The sequence below is a fragment of the Cherax quadricarinatus genome, chromosome 5, assembly GCF_038502225.1.
Source record: "Cherax quadricarinatus isolate ZL_2023a chromosome 5, ASM3850222v1, whole genome shotgun sequence".
Taxonomy (NCBI): Eukaryota; Metazoa; Arthropoda; class Malacostraca; order Decapoda; family Parastacidae; genus Cherax; species Cherax quadricarinatus.
The window spans coordinates 486808-505000 of NC_091296.1; the positions used below are offsets into that span (position 1 = coordinate 486808).

General features: G+C 43.7%; 1 protein-coding gene across 5 annotated transcripts in view; it reads left to right on the forward strand.

Moving 5' to 3' along the window:
• The window catches only part of Spn (protein phosphatase 1 regulatory subunit spinophilin), a 571930-nt gene that overhangs the window by 256567 nt on the left and 297170 nt on the right, over positions 1–18193 (forward strand). Inside the window, exon 1 of one of the 5 annotated variants that reach the window (XM_070098768.1) lies at positions 12546–12641. The exons of the other annotated variants lie outside the window; for them this stretch is intronic. Within the exon in view, the coding sequence (XP_069954869.1) occupies positions 12561–12641 (81 nt within the window). The 5' untranslated portion in view covers positions 12546–12560. Of the gene's footprint in view, positions 1–12545; positions 12642–18193 lie in introns of those variants that run through there. 5 annotated transcript variants of the gene reach the window in all.

An 18193-nucleotide genomic window follows, 5' to 3' on the forward strand; every position in this document is an offset into this window, starting at 1 on the left:
TATTGAGAGGGAGAGAATTACTGAGGATTTATATTATATATTATATTATATGGTTGGCAGCGAATTAATGGAGAAATTTTTGGGAACATAAAACCAGAGTTAATCTGAACTCGGATTTTTTTTTTAAGCTGGAGGATTTGTATGTTTAGAGAGGAGGATTTAATGTGTGTCCTCACTGAATTGTGTTTGGGGGGAGGGGGGCGGCTATGAGAGGAAGTGGAAAATAAATCCAGTGAAAAGCAGGGGTGCAGTGGGCACAATATGAGAACAGTATATCAACATCCGTGGTCCCAGACTGTTCAGTATCTTACCAGAAGATATCAGAAACACGGCTGGAAATTGGACAAGTATCTTCACCAGGTGCCAGATCAGCCAGGCTGTGATGGATATATGGGACAGCGGGCCACCAGCAATAACAGTTTGGTTGACCAGGCAAGCACCGAATGAGCCTGGCCCATGGCCGGGCTGTGGGAGTAGTGTGTGTATGAATGTAGTAGTAATAGTAGTAGTAGTTACAAGGTGTTAAAGGCACTTGTCGATAAATATTTGGCCTCTTGCGCGCGCGCGCGTGTGTGTACTCCCCTATTTGTGGTTGCTCCTGGCCCCGCCTCTTCACTGGACGCTACTAGGTCCTCTCTCTCCCTTTTCCATGAGCTTTATCATACCTCGCCTTAAAACTATGTATGGTTTCTGCCTCCACTACATCACTTGCCAGACTATACCACTTCCTGACAACTCTATGACTGAAGAAATACTTCCTAACATCTCTCTGACTCATCTGAGTCTTCAACTTCCAATTGTGGCCCCTTGTTTCTGTGTCCCATATCTGGAACATCCTGTCTCTGTCCACCTTATCTATTCCTCGCAATATTTTGTATGTCGTTATCATGTCTCCCCTGACCCTCTGTCCTCCAGTGTCGTCAGGTCTGTGTGTGTGGAGCACTACATTGGAGGACCTCACTCCAGGAGCTTCACAGTAAATGGAAGAGAAAGAAAACTGGACAGTGTGTGAAAACATCGAATATGCTTAATTGAACAGAAAAACACAATCTGCCAACTGAGCCTCAGTCAGTCAGCTGACTTATTAAACGAGTCTGACCCAAAGACTCAGTTTTGCGCCAGATTTACCAGGAAGGTCCTTGATATGGATTTTAGCTGACAAACACAGACACAGTGTACCTCACTGAGCGATAGGTGAGATACCTCACTGAGCGATAGGTGAGATACCTCACTGAGCGATAGGTGAGATACCTCACTCATTGACGTTGAGATAGATAAGGAATGAGAGAGAAGAAGGGATGAGAGAGAGAGAGAGCAGAAGGGATGAGATAGAAGAAGGGAAGGGAGGGCGAGAAAGTAAGTATTGTACATAAATATTGTACATAAATTGCAAACGGAGAGCCAAATCTAAAACCTGGAACCAGGAGTGGTGAAGCATACGGAGAATGCTTGATAAACGGAGGAGGAAGGAATGCTTGATAAATGAGTTACTCAGCGGCGGTGACTGGAATTTCATAAAATATAAAGGGTAATGTATTTTTAAAGGGACAGTCTGACATTCCCCGTCCAGACAACACTGGTCATGGAACTGGTACTTCTGCCTGGGAGGTAACATTCTCTAGGGAATGTTATGCTGGTCTGGGACCTGTAACAGTCAACTGGTAGTGGTGAATGTTATGCTGGTCTGGGACCTGTAACAGTCAACTGGTAGTGGTGAATGCTATGCTGGTCTGGGACCTGTAACAGTCAACTGGTAGTGGTGAATGTTATGCTGGTCTGGGACCTGTAACAGTCAACTGGTAGTGGTGAATGTTATGCTGGTCCAGGACCTGTAACAGTCAACTGGTAGCGGTGAATGTTATGCTGGTCCAGGACCTGTAACAGTCAACTGGTAGTACTGAATGTTATGCTGCTCTGGGACCTGTAACAGTCAACTGGCAGTACTGAATGTTATGCTGGTCCGGGACCTGTAACAGTCAACTGGTAGTGGTGAATGTTATGCTGGTCTGGGACCTATAACAGTCAACTGGTAGTGGTGAATGTTATGCTGGTCTGGGACCTGTGACAGTCAACTGGCAGTACTGAATGTTATGCTGGTCTGGGACCTGTAACAGTCAACTGGCAGGACTGAATGTTATGCTGGTCTGGGACCTGTAACAGTCAACTGGTAGTGGTGAATGTTATGCTGGTCTGGGACCTGTAACAGTCAACTGGTAGTGGTGAATGTTATGCTGGTCCAGGACCTGTAACAGTCAACCGGCAGTACTGAATGTTATGTTGGTTTGGGACCTGTAACAGTCAACTGGTAGTGGTGAATGTTATGCTGGTCCAGGACCTGTAACAGTCAACCGGCAGTACTGAATGTTATGCTGGTCTGGGACCTGTAACAGTCAACTGGTAGTGGTGAATGTTATGTTGGTCTGGGACCTGTAACGGTCAACTGGCAGTACTGAATGTTGTGCTGGTCTGGGACCTGTAACAGTCAACTGGCAGTACTGAATGTTATGTTGGTTTGGGACCTGTAACAGTCAACTGGCAGGACTGAATGTTATGCTGGTCTGGGACCTGTAACAGTCAACTGGCAGTACTGAATGTTATGCTGGTTTGGGACCTGTAACAGTCAACTGGCAGTACTGAATGTTATACTGGTCTGGGACCTGTAACAGTCAACTGGTAGTAGTGAATGTTATGCTGGTCTGGAACCTGTAACAGTCAACTGGCAGTACTGAATGTTATGCTGGTCTGGGACCTGTAACAGTCAACTGGTAGTGGTGAATGTTATGCTGGTCTGGAACCTGTAACAGTCAACTGGCAAGACTGAATGTTATGCTGGTCTGGGACCTGTAACAGTCAACTGGTAGTGGTGAATGTTATGCTGGTCTGGGACCTGTAACAGTCAACCGGCAGTACTGAATGTTATGCTGGTCTGGGACCTGTAACAGTCAACCGGCAGTACTGAATGTTATGCTGGTCTGGGACCTGTAACAGTCAACTGGTAGTGGTGAATGTTATGCTGGTCTGAGACCTGGGATAGTTTACTATCACTTAAGGTAACTTAAGGTAACGTTTGGTTGGGCTGGTTTACTTAAATCACCTCAACTTAAACCGCAGATAAGGGAATTAAAACAACGTTCATCAACAGTGTTGTAGTCTACACACTGGTGATTGTTGTACTGTGTCATCAACAGTGTTGTAGTCTATACAGTGGTGATTGATGTACTGTGTCATCAACAGTGTTGTAGTCTACACACTGGTGATTGATGTACTGTGTCATCAACAGTGTTGTAGTCTACACACTGGTGATTGTTGTACTGTGTCATCAACAGTGTTGTAGTCTACACACTGGTGATTGTTGTACTGTGTCATCAACAGTGTTGTAGTCTACACACTGGTGATTGATGTACTGTGTCATCAACAGTGTTGTAGTCTACACACTGGTGATTGTTGTACTGTGTCATCAACAGTGTGTGTTGTAGTCTACACACTGGTGATTGATGTACTGTGTCATCAACAGTGTTGTAGTCTACACACTGGTGATTGTTGTACTGTGTCATCAACAGTGTTGTAGTCTACACACTGGTGATTGATGTACTGTGTCATCAACAGTGTTGTAGTCTACACACTGGTGATTGATGTACTGTCATCAACAGTGTTGTAGTCTACACTGGTGATTGATGTACTGTGTCATCAACAGTGTTGTAGTCTACACACTGGTGATTGTTGTACTGTGTCATCAACAGTGTTGTAGTCTACACACTGGTGATTGATGTACTGTGTCATCAACAGTGTTGTAGTCTACACACTGGTGATTTATGTACTGTGTCATTAACAGTGTTGTAGTCTACACAGTGGTGATTGATGTACTGTGTCATCAACAGTGTTGTAGTCTACACAGTGGTGATTGATGTACTGTGTCATCAACAGTGTTGTAGTCTACACACTGGTGATTGATGTACTGTGTCATCAACAGTGTTGTAGTCTACACAGTGGTGATTGATGTACTGTGTCATCAACAGTGTTGTAGTCTACACACTGGTGATTGATGTACTGTGTCATCAACAGTGTTGTAGTCTACACACTGGTGATTGTTGTACTGTGTCATCAACAGTGTTATATTCTACACACTGGTGATTGATGTACTGTCATCAACAGTGTTGTAGTCTACACAGTGGTGATTGATGTACTGTGTCATCAACAGTGTTGTAGTCTACACAGTAGTGATTGATGTACTGTGTCATCAACAGTGTTGTAGTCTACACACTGGTGATTGTTGTACTGTGTCATCAACAGTGTTTTAGTCTACACACTGGTGATTGTTGTACTGTGTCATCAACAGTGTTGTAGTCTACACACTGGTGATTGATGTACTGTGTCATCAACAGTGTTGTAGTCTATACAGTGGTGATTGATGTACTGTGTCATCAGTGTTGTAGTCTACACACTGGTGATTGATGTACTGTGTCATCAACAGTGTTGTAGTCTACACAGTGGTGATTGATGTACTGTGTCATCAACAGTGTTGTAGTCTAAACAGTGGTGATTAATGTACCATGTCATCAACAGTGTATCTACAGTACTCTCCCATTTGTGGCCGCAGGGGTCAAGTCTTGTTGTGCCGGGGTGCCTGCAGGGGCCTCGGGGAAATTCTGAGTCCGTCATTTCATAGTAACAAATTGATTCAATATATAATTTATGCAAATTATTTGTGTGATTATATTTCTGTACTGTTTACCTGATCCCTTTTTGGTGTAATATAGTGATTGCTCGTGGATAGTTGCATTGAACCTGTCAAAAATTGTGAATGATCTTGGTGAGATTGCTTCCCACTGTCAGTTTGAGGAGGGAATGGAGGTCGAAGGTCGTATATGGAACGACGTTCAATTCTCCTTCAAAGGGATATGTCAGAGGGGCTTAATAGGGAGTGACCTTGTTGCAAGTCTGCAAGATTGGATGGAGAGAGAGAGGGGGGGGGGATGCAGGAATAGAGGAAATGGAGGATAATTGAGACGCGAAGGAAGGGAAAGAATTAGGGTAGGTTTTCGTTTAGCTCAATTTGATACACTAGCAGTGTGTTGCTGCAGTGTTGTATATGACACTTACACAGTGTTGCTGCAGTGTTGTGTATGACACTTACACAGTGTTGCTGCAGTGTTGTGTATGACACTTACACAGTGTTGCTGCAGTGTTGTGTATGACACTTACACAGTGTTGCTGCAGTGTTGTGTATGACACTTACACAGTGTTGCTGCAGTGTTGTGTATGACACTTACACAGTGTTGCTGCAGTGTTGTGTATGACACTTACACAGTGTTGCTGCAGTGTTGTGTATGACACTTACACAGTGTTGCTGCAGTGTTGTATATGACACTTACACAGTGTTGCTGCAGTGTTGTGTATGACACTTACACAGTGTTGCAGCAGTGTTGTGTATGACACTTACACAGTGTTGCTGCAGTGTTGTATATGACACTTACACAGTGTTGCTGCAGTGTTGTGTATGACACTTACACAGTGTTGCTGCAGTGTTGTGTATGACACTTACACAGTGTTGCTGCAGTGTTGTATATGACACTTACACAGTGTTGCTGCAGTGTTGTGTATGACACACAGTGTTGCTGCAGTGTTGTGTATGACACACAGTGTTGCTGCAGTGTTGTGTATGACACACACTGTTGCTGCAGTGTTGTGTATGACACACAGTGATAAATTAGACACATGTGCAACGCTTGGGTATCTTTATTGAGGAAACGTTTCGCCACACAGTGGCTTCATCAGTCCATACGTAGGAGAAACTTGAAGAACAGGGGGAGAATGAGGTAATCAGTCCCTCAACCTTGAGTCGATGTGTTCAGTCCATCAATCTTGAATAGAATACGGCATATCAGCGGAGAAGCAGCTTATAAACCGTATGGCAGGAGAGGTGCAGCAGTCATAGGTCGTGTCACACAGTGTTCCTGCAGTGTTGTGTATGACACTTACACAGTGTTGCTGCAGTGTTGTGTATGACACTTACACAGTGTTGCTGCAGTGTTGTGTATGACACTTACACAGTGTTGCTGCAGTGTTGTGTATGACACACAGTGTTGCTGCAGTGTTGTGCATGACACTTACACAGTGTTGCTGCAGTGTTGTGTATGACACTTACACAGTGTTGCTGCAGTGTTGTGTATGACACTTACACAGTGTTGCTGCAGTGTTGTGTATGACACTTACACAGTGTTGCTGCAGTGTTGTGTATGACACTTACACAGTGTTGCTGCAGTGTTGTGTATGACACTTACACAGTGTTGCTGCAGTGTTGTGTATGACACTTACACAGTGTTGCTGCAGTGTTGTGCATGACACTTACACAGTGTTGCTGCAGTGTTGTGCATGACACTTACACAGTGTTGCTGCAGTGTTGTGTATGACACTTACACAGTGTTGCTGCAGTGTTGTGTATGACACTTACACAGTGTTGCTGCAGTGTTGTGCATGACACTTACACAGTGGGAACAAGAGCTGTGTTTCCCTGTCATGTTCCATCACCTTGGATGGTGCTCATACAAGGCAATGAGATGTGTCATCTTACTTCAGTAGTGACAGTCTGAGCTGGTAGACTTCAGTAGTGACAGTCTGAGCTGGTAGACTTCAGTAGTGACAGTCTGAGCTGGTAGACTTCAGTAGTGACAGTCTGAGCTGGTAGACTTCAGTAGTGACAGTCTGAGCTGGTAGACTTCAGTAGTGTCAGTCTGAGCTGGTAGACTTCGGTAGTGTCAGTCTGAGCTGGTAGACTTCAGTAGTGTCAGGCTGAGCTGGTAGACTTCAGTAGTGTCAGGCTGAGCTGGTAGACTTCAGTAGTGTCAGTCTGAGCTGGTAGACTTCAGTAGTGTCAGTCTGAGCTGGTAGACTTCAGTAGTGTCAGTCTGAGCTGGTAGACTTCAGTAGTGTCAGTCTGAGCTGGTAGACTTCAGTAGTGTCAGTCTGAGCTGGTAGACTTCAGTAGTGTCAGTCTGAGCTGGTAGACTTCAGTAGTGTCAGTCTGAGCTGGTAGACTTCAGTAGTGTCAGTCTGAGCTGGTAGACTTCAGTAGTGTCAGTCTGAGCTGGTAGACTTCAGTAGTGTCAGTCTGAGCTGGTAGACTTCAGTAGTGTCAGTCTGAGCTGGTAGACTTCAGTAGTGTCAGTCTGAGCTGGTAGACTTCAGTAGTGTCAGTCTGAGCTGGTAGACTTCAGTAGTGACAGTCTGAGCTGGTAGACTTCAGTAGTGACAGTCTGAGCTGGTAGACTTCAGTAGTGTCAGTCTGAGCTGGCAGACTTCAGTAGTGTCAGTCTGAGCTGGCAGACTTCAGTAGTCAGTCTGAGCTGGCAGACTTCAGTAGTGTCAGTCTGAGCTGGCAGACTTCAGTAGTCAGTCTGAGCTGGCAGACTTCAGTAGTGTCAGTCTGAGCTGGCAGACTTCAGTAGTGTCAGTCTGAGCTGGTAGACTTCAGTAGTGACAGTCTGAGCTGGTAGACTTCAGTAGTGACAGTCTGAGCTGGTAGACTTCAGTAGTGACAGTCTGAGATGGTAGACTTCAGTAGTGTCAGTCTGAGCTGGTAGACTTCAGTAGTGTCAGTCTGAGCTGGTAGACTTCAGTAGTGTCAGTCTGAGCTGGCAGACTTCAGTAGTGTCAGTCTGAGCTGGCAGACTTCAGTAGTGTCAGTCTGAGCTGGTAGACTTCAGTAGTGTCAGTCTGAGCTGGTAGACTTCAGTAGTGTCAGTCTGAGCTGGTAGACTTCAGTAGTGTCAGTCTGAGCTGGTAGACTTCAGTAGTCAGTCTGAGCTGGTAGACTTCAGTAGTGTCAGTCTGAGCTGGCAGACTTCAGTAGTGTCAGTCTGAGCTGGTAGACTTCAGTAGTGTCAGTCTGAGCTGGTAGACTTCAGTAGTCAGTCTGAGCTGGTAGACTTCAGTAGTGTCAGTCTGAGCTGGCAGACTTCAGTAGTCAGTCTGAGCTGGTAGACTTCAGTAGTGTCAGTCTGAGCTGGCAGACTTCAGTAGTGTCAGTCTGAGCTGGTAGACTTCAGTAGTGTCAGGCTGAGCTGGTAGACTTCAGTAGTGTCAGTCTGAGCTGGTAGACTTCAGTAGTGTCAGTCTGAGCTGGCAGACTTCAGTAGTCAGTCTGAGCTGGTAGACTTCAGTAGTGTCAGTCTGAGCTGGCAGACTTCAGTAGTGTCAGTCTGAGCTGGTAGACTTCAGTAGTGTCAGGCTGAGCTGGTAGACTTCAGTAGTGACAGTCTGAGCTGGTAGACTTCAGTAGTGTCAGTCTGAGCTGGTAGACTTCAGTAGTGTCAGTCTGAGCTGGTAGACTTCAGTAGTGACAGTCTGAGCTGGTAGACTTCAGTAGTGTCAGTCTGAGCTGGGAGACTTCAGTAGTGTCAGTCTGAGCTGGTAGACTTCAGTAGTGTCAGTCTGAGCTGGTAGACTTCAGTAGTGTCAGTCTGAGCTGGTAGACTTCAGTAGTGTCAGTCTGAGCTGGCAGACTTCAGTATCGTGCGTGAGTCGTCAATTGTTCCGTCCACGGTATTGTGATTTATTCTCCCCGACGTTACAGTCAGTTTGATTTTTATTTAATGTATAATTAGTCGTATGGATGTATAAATGTATTCATGTGTACACGTATTAACAACTTCATACATACAACATGCGTACATGCATGTAAGCATGTACGCACACATGCTCTCATGTATTCAGACATGTACATATATTTGAAATACACGCATAAAATACATATGTATATATAATACATATATACATTCATATATAGTTTAATATGTGAAAAAAATGTGGGAGAATTATGGGATGAGAAATATATATTTTTGGTTACTTTTTTCAGTAATATTTTTAAAACACCTAAGAGAAATGCAGAAATAGTGATAACGAAGGAAACACAGGACCGAAACGTGGTGCGAAACATGGTGCGAAAGAAATCAGAAAAATTAAAAGTTTGATGAAAAGAGTAGAGATAATGATTCTGATAACCATGGAAGTGTATTAAGTGACTTGATAACGAGCAGTGAGTGAAGGTAATTGATAACGAGAGAAAAAGTAACGATTCTGGTAGTGGGAAAGGGAATTAACGACTGATAACGGAAAGAGAATAAAGAGAACGAGTTAATAACCAGAATGAGGATAACTTATGACAACCAACACTTGGAGTCAGTGGAAGGTGGCTGTGTGTGTGTGTATCTTAAGTGGCACTCGTCTGTGTCCTAGGAGGCCCTTGTTTCTTGGCACTCTCTAGGCACTGGTGTAGTCTGTAGGTGTGGCCCTCGGCACCGTAGGCTTCTCGTGGCCTCTGAACACGATAACGAACGAATAACGAAGACGATAACGAAGGTTTTATTGTGGATAAATGGCCGCTTGAAACTGGTCGAAATAATTGATTGAAGGACAGTGGTAAATTATTATATAATTGTAATTGTGATTTGTGTTGATTGATCGGTATAATAATTTGAAAATTGATGTTATTGATAATTTATGTAATTTCCGTATAAAAATTATTGTATATTGTTAACGAATAGAGGATGGACGTTCATAAGTGTAAATACGAACGCTGTCAAGTGAACGTCAACAAGTTCTCTTAAAACGAATATTTAAAGAAAATGGAGACGGGTAAACGAAGAAAAAATGGAATGTCGCATTAGAAAACGGAATAACCCGAAAAAAAAGTGGTGAAAGATGACACTGGTAACGAGACGAGTGAAATAGTGTTAGTATGTGTCGGAAGTGTAAAATGTGTGTGCAAGAATCAAGGGGAAAAAATACCACATTGAGAAATATCCTTTGAAGATTGCGGCCATTTTTTTGGTATTATTATTATTATTATTATTATTATTATTATTATTCAGAGAATTAATAGACAAAAATTACATCCAGAAATCATTTTTGAAATTTGTGGTTAATATTTTCTCTTATTCAGAGAATTAATATTACGGGAAATGTTTATGTGATCTGGAAATAAGGATAATTTTCTGGATTGGCTCAAACGATAGTGTTTTTGGAAAAAAATATATATATACATATATGTAAACGTGAGAAAAATGACGAAAGTTTTTGAAAACACTTGTAAAAAAACAGGAATATAATTTACAGTGAAAAAAATGAAGGAAATCTGATTAACCATTGAAGGAACAAGTCTGTAAATACATATTTTGGATAATTTATGGTGGAGTCTCGAGGATGAAGAGACCATGGAGTGAGTGTGGAGGCTGCTGCTCCACCTCCCTGGATTATCACCTCTCCTGCCATGCTTCTCAGTCAACCACCTCCTCCTCTCCATTCTTCCCTCGCCCTCTGTGACCTTTTCTCTGCCCGTGTTCGTCTCTTTCCGGCTAATTTTCACGCTTTATTACCCTCACTTCGTGTCTTATTCTTGAGTTAGTTTCTTTGTGTTCACACAGTCTGATGTGTTCTTCAGTTACACTTTAGTTCTCAGTGTTCACACAGTCTAGAGTGTTCTTACACTTCAGTTCTCATTGTTCACACAGTCTAGTGTGATCTTACACTTTAGTTCTCATTGTTCACACAGTCTAGTGTGTTCTTACACTTCAGTTCTCATTGTTCACACAGTCTAGTGTGTTCTTACACTTTAGTTCTCATTGTTCACACAGTCTAGTGTGTTCTTACACTTTAGTTCTCAGTGTTCACACAATCTAGTGTGTTCTTACACTTTAGTTCTCAGTGTTCACACAGTCTAGAGTGTTCTTACACTTCAGTTCTCAGTGTTCACACAGTCTAGAGTGTTCTTACACTTCAGTTCTCAGTGTTCACACAGTCTAGAGTGTTCTTACACTTCAGTTCTCAGTGTTCACACAGTCTAGAGTGTTCTTACACTTTAGTTCTCAGTGTTCACACAGTCTAGAGTTCTTACACTTCTAACTTTGTTTACATCTTCGTGTATATTCTTCATATATACTATTTCATTTCGTGTATATTCGTAAGAAAATTGTATAGATTTCTTTCGTTAACATTTCATCTATTTCTTAATTTTTTTACAAGATTTCGAAAAACTGTTATTAAGTTCTGAGTTATTTTTCAGTTATTGTTGTTCCCTTTTATTACTTATTGTTATATTCCTCATTATTCTCGCCTCCCGTTATTCTCTTTATTATTCTCTTTATTAATTTCTTCAGTCCTCCATTCTTGTTATTCCCATTACCTCCTATTCCGATTTTCATGTTTCTTGCCATTTATCTCTTGTTTCGCTTAAATTTTTCTTGGATTATCACCTCTCCCTTGTTATTCCCTCTTCTTTTATTGTTAATCTTTTACTACGTCTGATTTACACCGATTTACAGAGTTTGAGATAATTAAGGTAAATTCATTCTCTCTCTCTCTCTCTCTCTCTCTCTCTCTCTCTCTCTCTCTCTCTCTCTCTCTCTCTCTCTCTCTCTCTCTCTCCATCCAATTCTGAATTTACGTTTTTGGTGTAAAATTTCACGTTGTTTACATATCCTCGATTATCTTACTTTTCCGATATTCCGATATTTATTATCCTCCTGTTTACTGTCTCTCTGCTGTTTCATTTATGCGTTATGCTTTTGTTTACGTAGCGTTGTTGTCTCCTCATCCACTTGATTCGTATTTGGGTCTGACTCTCTCTCTCGTTTGCTATCATTTACGTTCTGTTTTTCTCTTATATTTTGTTTATGGGCGTTTCTTTTACATATTTCTGTTTTCACTTTTCGTTCTTTGTTTGCTTTTGTTTATCTCTGCTTATCTGGTTCCTTCCCTGTCTCGCTCTTTTATTCCGTTTATTTCCACTCTGTTTTAGGCAAGTCTCTCTTGTTTCCCATTTTCTGTAAAACTTTATTTTAGCGTACTTTCCGTTTTCTGTAGCTTTTGTCTGTCACGTTTTTCATATCTTTTGTCTACTGCGTTTTCTGTATTGTGTATCCCGTTTTCTGTATATTGCGCATCCCGTTTTCTATAGCTCTTGTTCCTCTCGTTTTCTGTTGTTTTTGTGTATTCCGTTTTCTGTAACTTCTGTTCATCCGGTTTTCTTCATTTTTCTGCCCACCGTTTTCTATACTATCCTCCCACCTGTTTATGTAACACTAATTAACGCCTAACAGTTTCTGTTGCATCCTGTTGTTCCTCTCCCGTTTAATGTAATTTTTAAAGTATCTCATTATTTTGTATTTCCGCCTTTTTTTTTTTCATTTTTTTTTTTTTTTTTTGGTTTTCTTTATTGTTTTTAATTCTTGTTGTTGTTTAATTCTGTGTTCTGTAATTGTTCTTCCGCGAGTGTTCTTGTAATTCTTTGACTCTCTCTCTCTCTCTCTCTCTCTTTCTCTCTCTCTTTCTCTCTCTCTCTCCTTGGCTTTGCTTTATCTTCTTGCCTGCGTCCATTAATCCCTTCTCCCGCTCTCTTCCTCCTTTATTTACTTCCCTCTCTCCCTCTATCTACTTTCCTCCCTCCCTCAAACTCACTCCCTCCATCTACCTCCCTCCCTCTCACCCCGACATCTTAGCGCTGCGGTGTGTGGTGGCGCGTAGACGCACGCGTGTGAGCGTAAGCACGCACCCTCCCCCCCTCCATGGCGTGTGGGGAGGGGGGAGTGGGGGGTGTGGGGGCCCTACACTGCCTCCACAACATCTACCTCCCCTGCTTCGCTCTGGTAAGTCCCCCCCTTTCACCTCCCACACCCCTTTATTGTCACCCCCTTATTGTCACCCCTTTTATTGTCTCTTCTAAACAATTTGTCTCTGTGACGGGTATGTGGGCCACCAGCAGCAATAGTCTGGTTGACCAGGCAAACAGTAGATGCAGGACTAGGTCTCCAGCAGGTCCAGGACCAGGCAAGCAGCAGCAGGACCAGGACCAGGCAAGCAGCAGCAGGTCCAGGACCAGGCAAGCAGCAGCAGGTCCAGGACCTGGCAAGCAGCAGCAGGTCCAGGACCTGGCAAGCAGCAGCAGGTCCAGGACCTGGCAAGCAGCAGCAGGTCCAGGACCAGGCAAGCAGCAGCAGGTCCAGGACCTGGCAAGCAGCAGCAGGTCCAGGACCAGGCAAGCAGCAGCAGGTCCAGGACCAGGCAAGCAGCAGCAGGTCCAGGACCAGGCAAGCAGCAGCAGGTCCAGGACCTGGCAAGCAGCAGCAGGTCCAGGACCTGGCAAGCAGCAGCAGGTCCAGGACCTGGCAAGCAGCAGCAGGTCCAGGACCAGGCAAGCAGCAGCAGGTCCAGGACCAGGCTCCGGGAGTAGGTATATCAAAGGTTCTTGTCTCCTCTATCTTGGTCGATTATGGTGCAGCATCACTGCTGCCACCATCACTGCTGCCACCATCACTGCTGCCACCATCACTGCTGCCACCATTACTGCTGCCACCATCACTGCTGCCACCATCACTGCTGCCACCATCACTGCTGCCACCATCACTGCTGCCACCATCACTGCTGCCACCATCACTGCTGCCACCACTGCTGCCACCATCACTGCTACCACCATCGCTGCTGCCACCATCGCTGCTGCCACCATCACTTCTGCCACCATCACTTCTGCCACCATCACTGCTGCCACCATCACTGCTACCACCATCACTTCTGCCACCATCACTGCTGCCGTCATCACGACTGCCACCGTCACTGCTGCCACCATCACTGCTGCCACCATCATTGCTACCACCATCACTGCTACCATCATCATTGCTGCCATCATCATTGCTGCCATCATCACTGCTGCCATCATCATTGCTGCCATCATCACTGCTGCCGTCATCACTGCTGCCAACATCACTGCTGCCACCATCATTGCTACCACCATCATTGCTACCACCATCACTACTGCCACCATCACTGCTGCCAACATCACTGCTACCACCATCACTACCACCATCACTGCTACCACCATCATTGCTGCCATCATCATTGCTGCCATCATCACTGCTACCACCATCACTGCTGCCATCATCACTGTTACCACCCTCACTGCTATCATCACTGCTGCCACCATCACTGCTGCCACCATCACTGCTGCCACCATCACTGTTACCACCCTCACTGCTATCATCACTGCTACCACCATCACTACCACCATCACTACCACCACCACTACTACTACCCCCCCCCCCCATCATCAGAATCGTACAGTTTTGACACAATTTTTGATGTTTTAAATTTAAGTTTGAGTGAAGTTTCCCTGCACTTTAAATACTCTGTTATGGATGAATTGATTGATGTGGGAGGTGACGGGGGGTTGGGGTGAGCGGGGGGGGGTAGAGTGGAAGAGGGAGAAGAGAGAGCAGGGGGGAGAGAGACAGGTGTGAAGGAAAAGAAGAAATTATTATTTTTACACTCAAGGGGAACGCTAAATTCGTAAAGGTCGGAAAAGTAGGAATATTTTATATATATATATATATATATATATATATATATATATATATATATATATATATATATATATATATATATATATATATATATAATACAACAAGTCGGCCGTCTCCCACCGAGGCAGGGTGACCCAAAAAGGAAAGAAAATCCCCAAAAAGAAAATACTTTCATCATCATTCAACACTTTCACCACACTCGCACATTATCACTGTTTTTGCAGAGGTGCTCAGAACACAACAGTTTAGAAGCATATACGTATAAAGATACACAACATATCCCTCCAAACTGCCAATATCCCAAACCCCTCCTTTAAAGTGCAGGCATTGTACTTCCCATTTCCAGGACTCAAGTCCGACTATATGAAAATAACCGGTATCCCTGAATCCCTTCACTAAATATTACCCTGCTCACAATCCAACAGCTCGTCAGGTCCCAAGTACCATTCGTCTCCATTCACTCCTGTCTAACACGCTCACGCACGCTTGCTGGAAGTCCAAGCCCCTTGCCCACAAAACCTCCTTTACCCCCTCTATCCAACCCTTTCGAGGACGACCCCTACCCCTCCTTCCTTCCCCTATAGATTTATATGCTTTCAATGTCATTCTACTTTGATCCATTCTCTCTAAATGACCAAACCACCTCAACAACCCCTCTTCTGCCCTCTAATACTTTTATTAACTCCACACCTTTTCCTAATTTCCACACTCCGAATTTTCTGCATAATATTTACACCACACATTGTCCTTAAACAGGACATCTCCACTGCCTCCAACTGTCTCCTCGCTGCTGCATTTACCACCCAAGCTTCACACCCATATAAGAGTGTTGGTACTACTATACTTTCATACATTCCCTTCTTTGCCTCCATAGATAACGTTTTTTGACTCCACATATACCTCAACGCACCACTCGCCTTTTTTCCCTCATCAGTTCTATGATTAACCTCATCCTTCATAAATCCATCCGCCGACACGTCAACTCCCAAGTATCTGAAAACATTCACTTCTTCCATACTCCTCCTCCCCAATTTGATATCCAATTTTTCTTTATATATATATATATATATATATATATATATATATATATATATATATATATATATATATATAAATGAAATCACGAAACAAGTGATTTTAAATCATTTGCCAAACTGCCGCAGGCCAGGACTCGTGATTTCATTGCTACATATACTCCTTGTTGAGGCGGGTATTCACACAGGATGACGCTGAAATTAATCCTTCAGATACCACTGCCACCAGTGTTCTCGGACCAAGGTAAACACATAGCTACGTGCTGTGTGCTTGCTTCTTGTAGGATCGCTGGCTCAGTGGTAAGGTGATGCGTACATTGTGCTGTCTCTGGAGGCGGTACAAGGTTCGTAGGGTCGAGTCCTGGCCTGCTGCAGTTCGGTAAATGATATATATATATATATATATATATATATATATATATATATATATATATATATATATATATATATATATATATATATATATATATATATATATATATATATATATATATATATATATATAGTACATTTTACAGCATAAATCAATGTATGTTATTTGGGTATGTGAGTTTGTGGCCTGCTGGGAGCAACAGCCTGCTTGACCAGGTATGCCACAGGTAGGCCGGGCTTGATTGGTAAGACGATCTTTGCTTCATAACCCAAGTGCGCAAATATGTAAATAAAAGCACATGTGTTGATGAAAAGGTACGACAGTGTCAGACAGTAACCTGGTTTAGGTGAGGCAGGTTCACAAGCACTCAGGTGCCTCTTCACCTGTGTTGATGAGAGTGAGGTCCTTACACAGTAACCTGGCTTAGGTGAGTTGGGTTCACAAGCACTCAGGTGCCTCTTCACCTGTGTTGATGAGAGTGAGGTCCTTACCCAGTAACCTGGTTTAGGTGAGTTGGGTTCACAAGCACTCGGGTGCCTCTTCACCTGTGTTGATGAGAGGTCCTCCGACAGTAACCTGGTTTAGGTGAGGCAGGTTCACAAGCACTCAGGTGCCTCTTCACCTGTGTTGATGAGAGTGAGGTCCTTACCCAGTAACCTGGTTTAGGTGAGTTGGGTTCACAAGCACTCAGGTGCCTCTTCAAATGTGTTGATGAGAGGTCCTCCGACAGTAACCTGGTTTAGGTGAGGCAGGTTCACAAGCACTCAGGTGCCTCTTCACCTGTGTTGATGAGAGTGAGGTCCTTACCCAGTAACCTGGTTTAGGTGAGTTGGGTTCACAAGCACTCAGGTGCCTCTTCACCCGTGTTGATGAGAGGTCCTCACACAGTAACCTGGTTTAGGTGAGTCAGGTTCACAAGCACCCAGGTGCCTCTTCACCTGTTCACCTTTAATACAAATGTGGGCGCGGCTCACAGGCGCGTCGGGGTGGCTGCCCTGATTTGTGTGGAAGATGCTGGAGGAAGTGTGGTCGATCAAGATGCCCTCTGATGCTGAGAGAGAGAGAGTGGGTACTGGAACTTTTTAAAGAACTTAAGGTATAAGTATACCTTTTACCTAACACCAGAATGCTTACACTAGGTACTGGGATATTACGATACATTATATAACATTCCAGCAGGTACTGAATGCAACCCACAACAGTCGGCTAATGCATATGTACCTATTTTTACTAAGGGAGAGAGAAAGAGAGAGAGAGAGAGAGAGAGAGAGAGAGAGAGAGAGAGAGAGAGAGAGTATGAAAGGGGTTGAGATGAGGTAGACACATGTGGTGTCTGGTGAGAACTCAAGACTGCGACACTGGTGTTATTGTCTGCTGAACGTCTTAAACTTTACTCATTTATTCCTGACCCTCCCTTCCTTTCCCGGGTTTCCCCTCTCCCCTCTTCCCCTTCCAGCCTCTTTAAACTTTAGCTCTTCAGGGCCAGATCTCAGGGCGTTCTGTGGGTCTTTCTCAGGGCTCAGTGCTGGAAGTTTCTTGAAGTGCTGGAAAATCCTGGAAATTCGTGGAAAGAAGCCACAGAAATCTCTTTCCGGAGGATCTTCTGAAGATAATTGTGCGGGAAATCTCTCTTGTCTCCGGAGAACCCTCAGAGGAAGTCTGTGAAGGATTTTTTTCAAGAAACCTCAAAATAAGTGTCCACAGGAACCTCCAGGAACCCCAAAGAAGTGTCTAAAGCATCTCTTAAAGAAACCTTAAGGGCAGTCTCTTTTGGAAGTTCCGAGAGAAGTCTTAATGATGGTCTGGAAGCCTCATAGGGAGGGAGTCTCTAAGGCATCTGCAGAAGGAAGCTCCCTAGGACGTATTTTAAAAGTTCTGCAGAAGGAAGCTCCCTAGGACGTATTTTAAAAGTTGTGCAGAAGGAAGCTCCCTAGGACGTATTTTAAAAGATCTGCAGAAGGAAGCTACCTAGGACGTGTTTTGAAAGTTCTGTAGAAGGAATCTCCCTAGAACGTATGTTAAAAGTTCCATACCAGAACGTGGTGAAGGAAGCACTCCAAGAATCGGTGAAGCAAATCTTCAGTAAGTACTGTAAAAGGAAGCTTGTAAATGATGCAAGAGTCTTTGTGTGACTGAAATTACCACTAGAGCCCCGTCTTATCTTTATATATCTTGTCTGAAGAATTAGACACATGTGCAATATCTGGGTATCATTATTGTAGACGTTTCGCCATCCATTGGCTTCATCAGTACAAATTCAAGGACGTACTGGGAAGACAGAAGAACTATATACAAAAGATGAGGTAATCAGTCCCTCAGCCTTGGAGTTGGTGAAGAATACCGTAGTCTTAAAGAATCTGAAGCACATGCCTACTCTTCAGTCTTCAAGACTACGGTGATCTTCAAGAACTCCAAGACTGAGGGACAGATTACCTCGT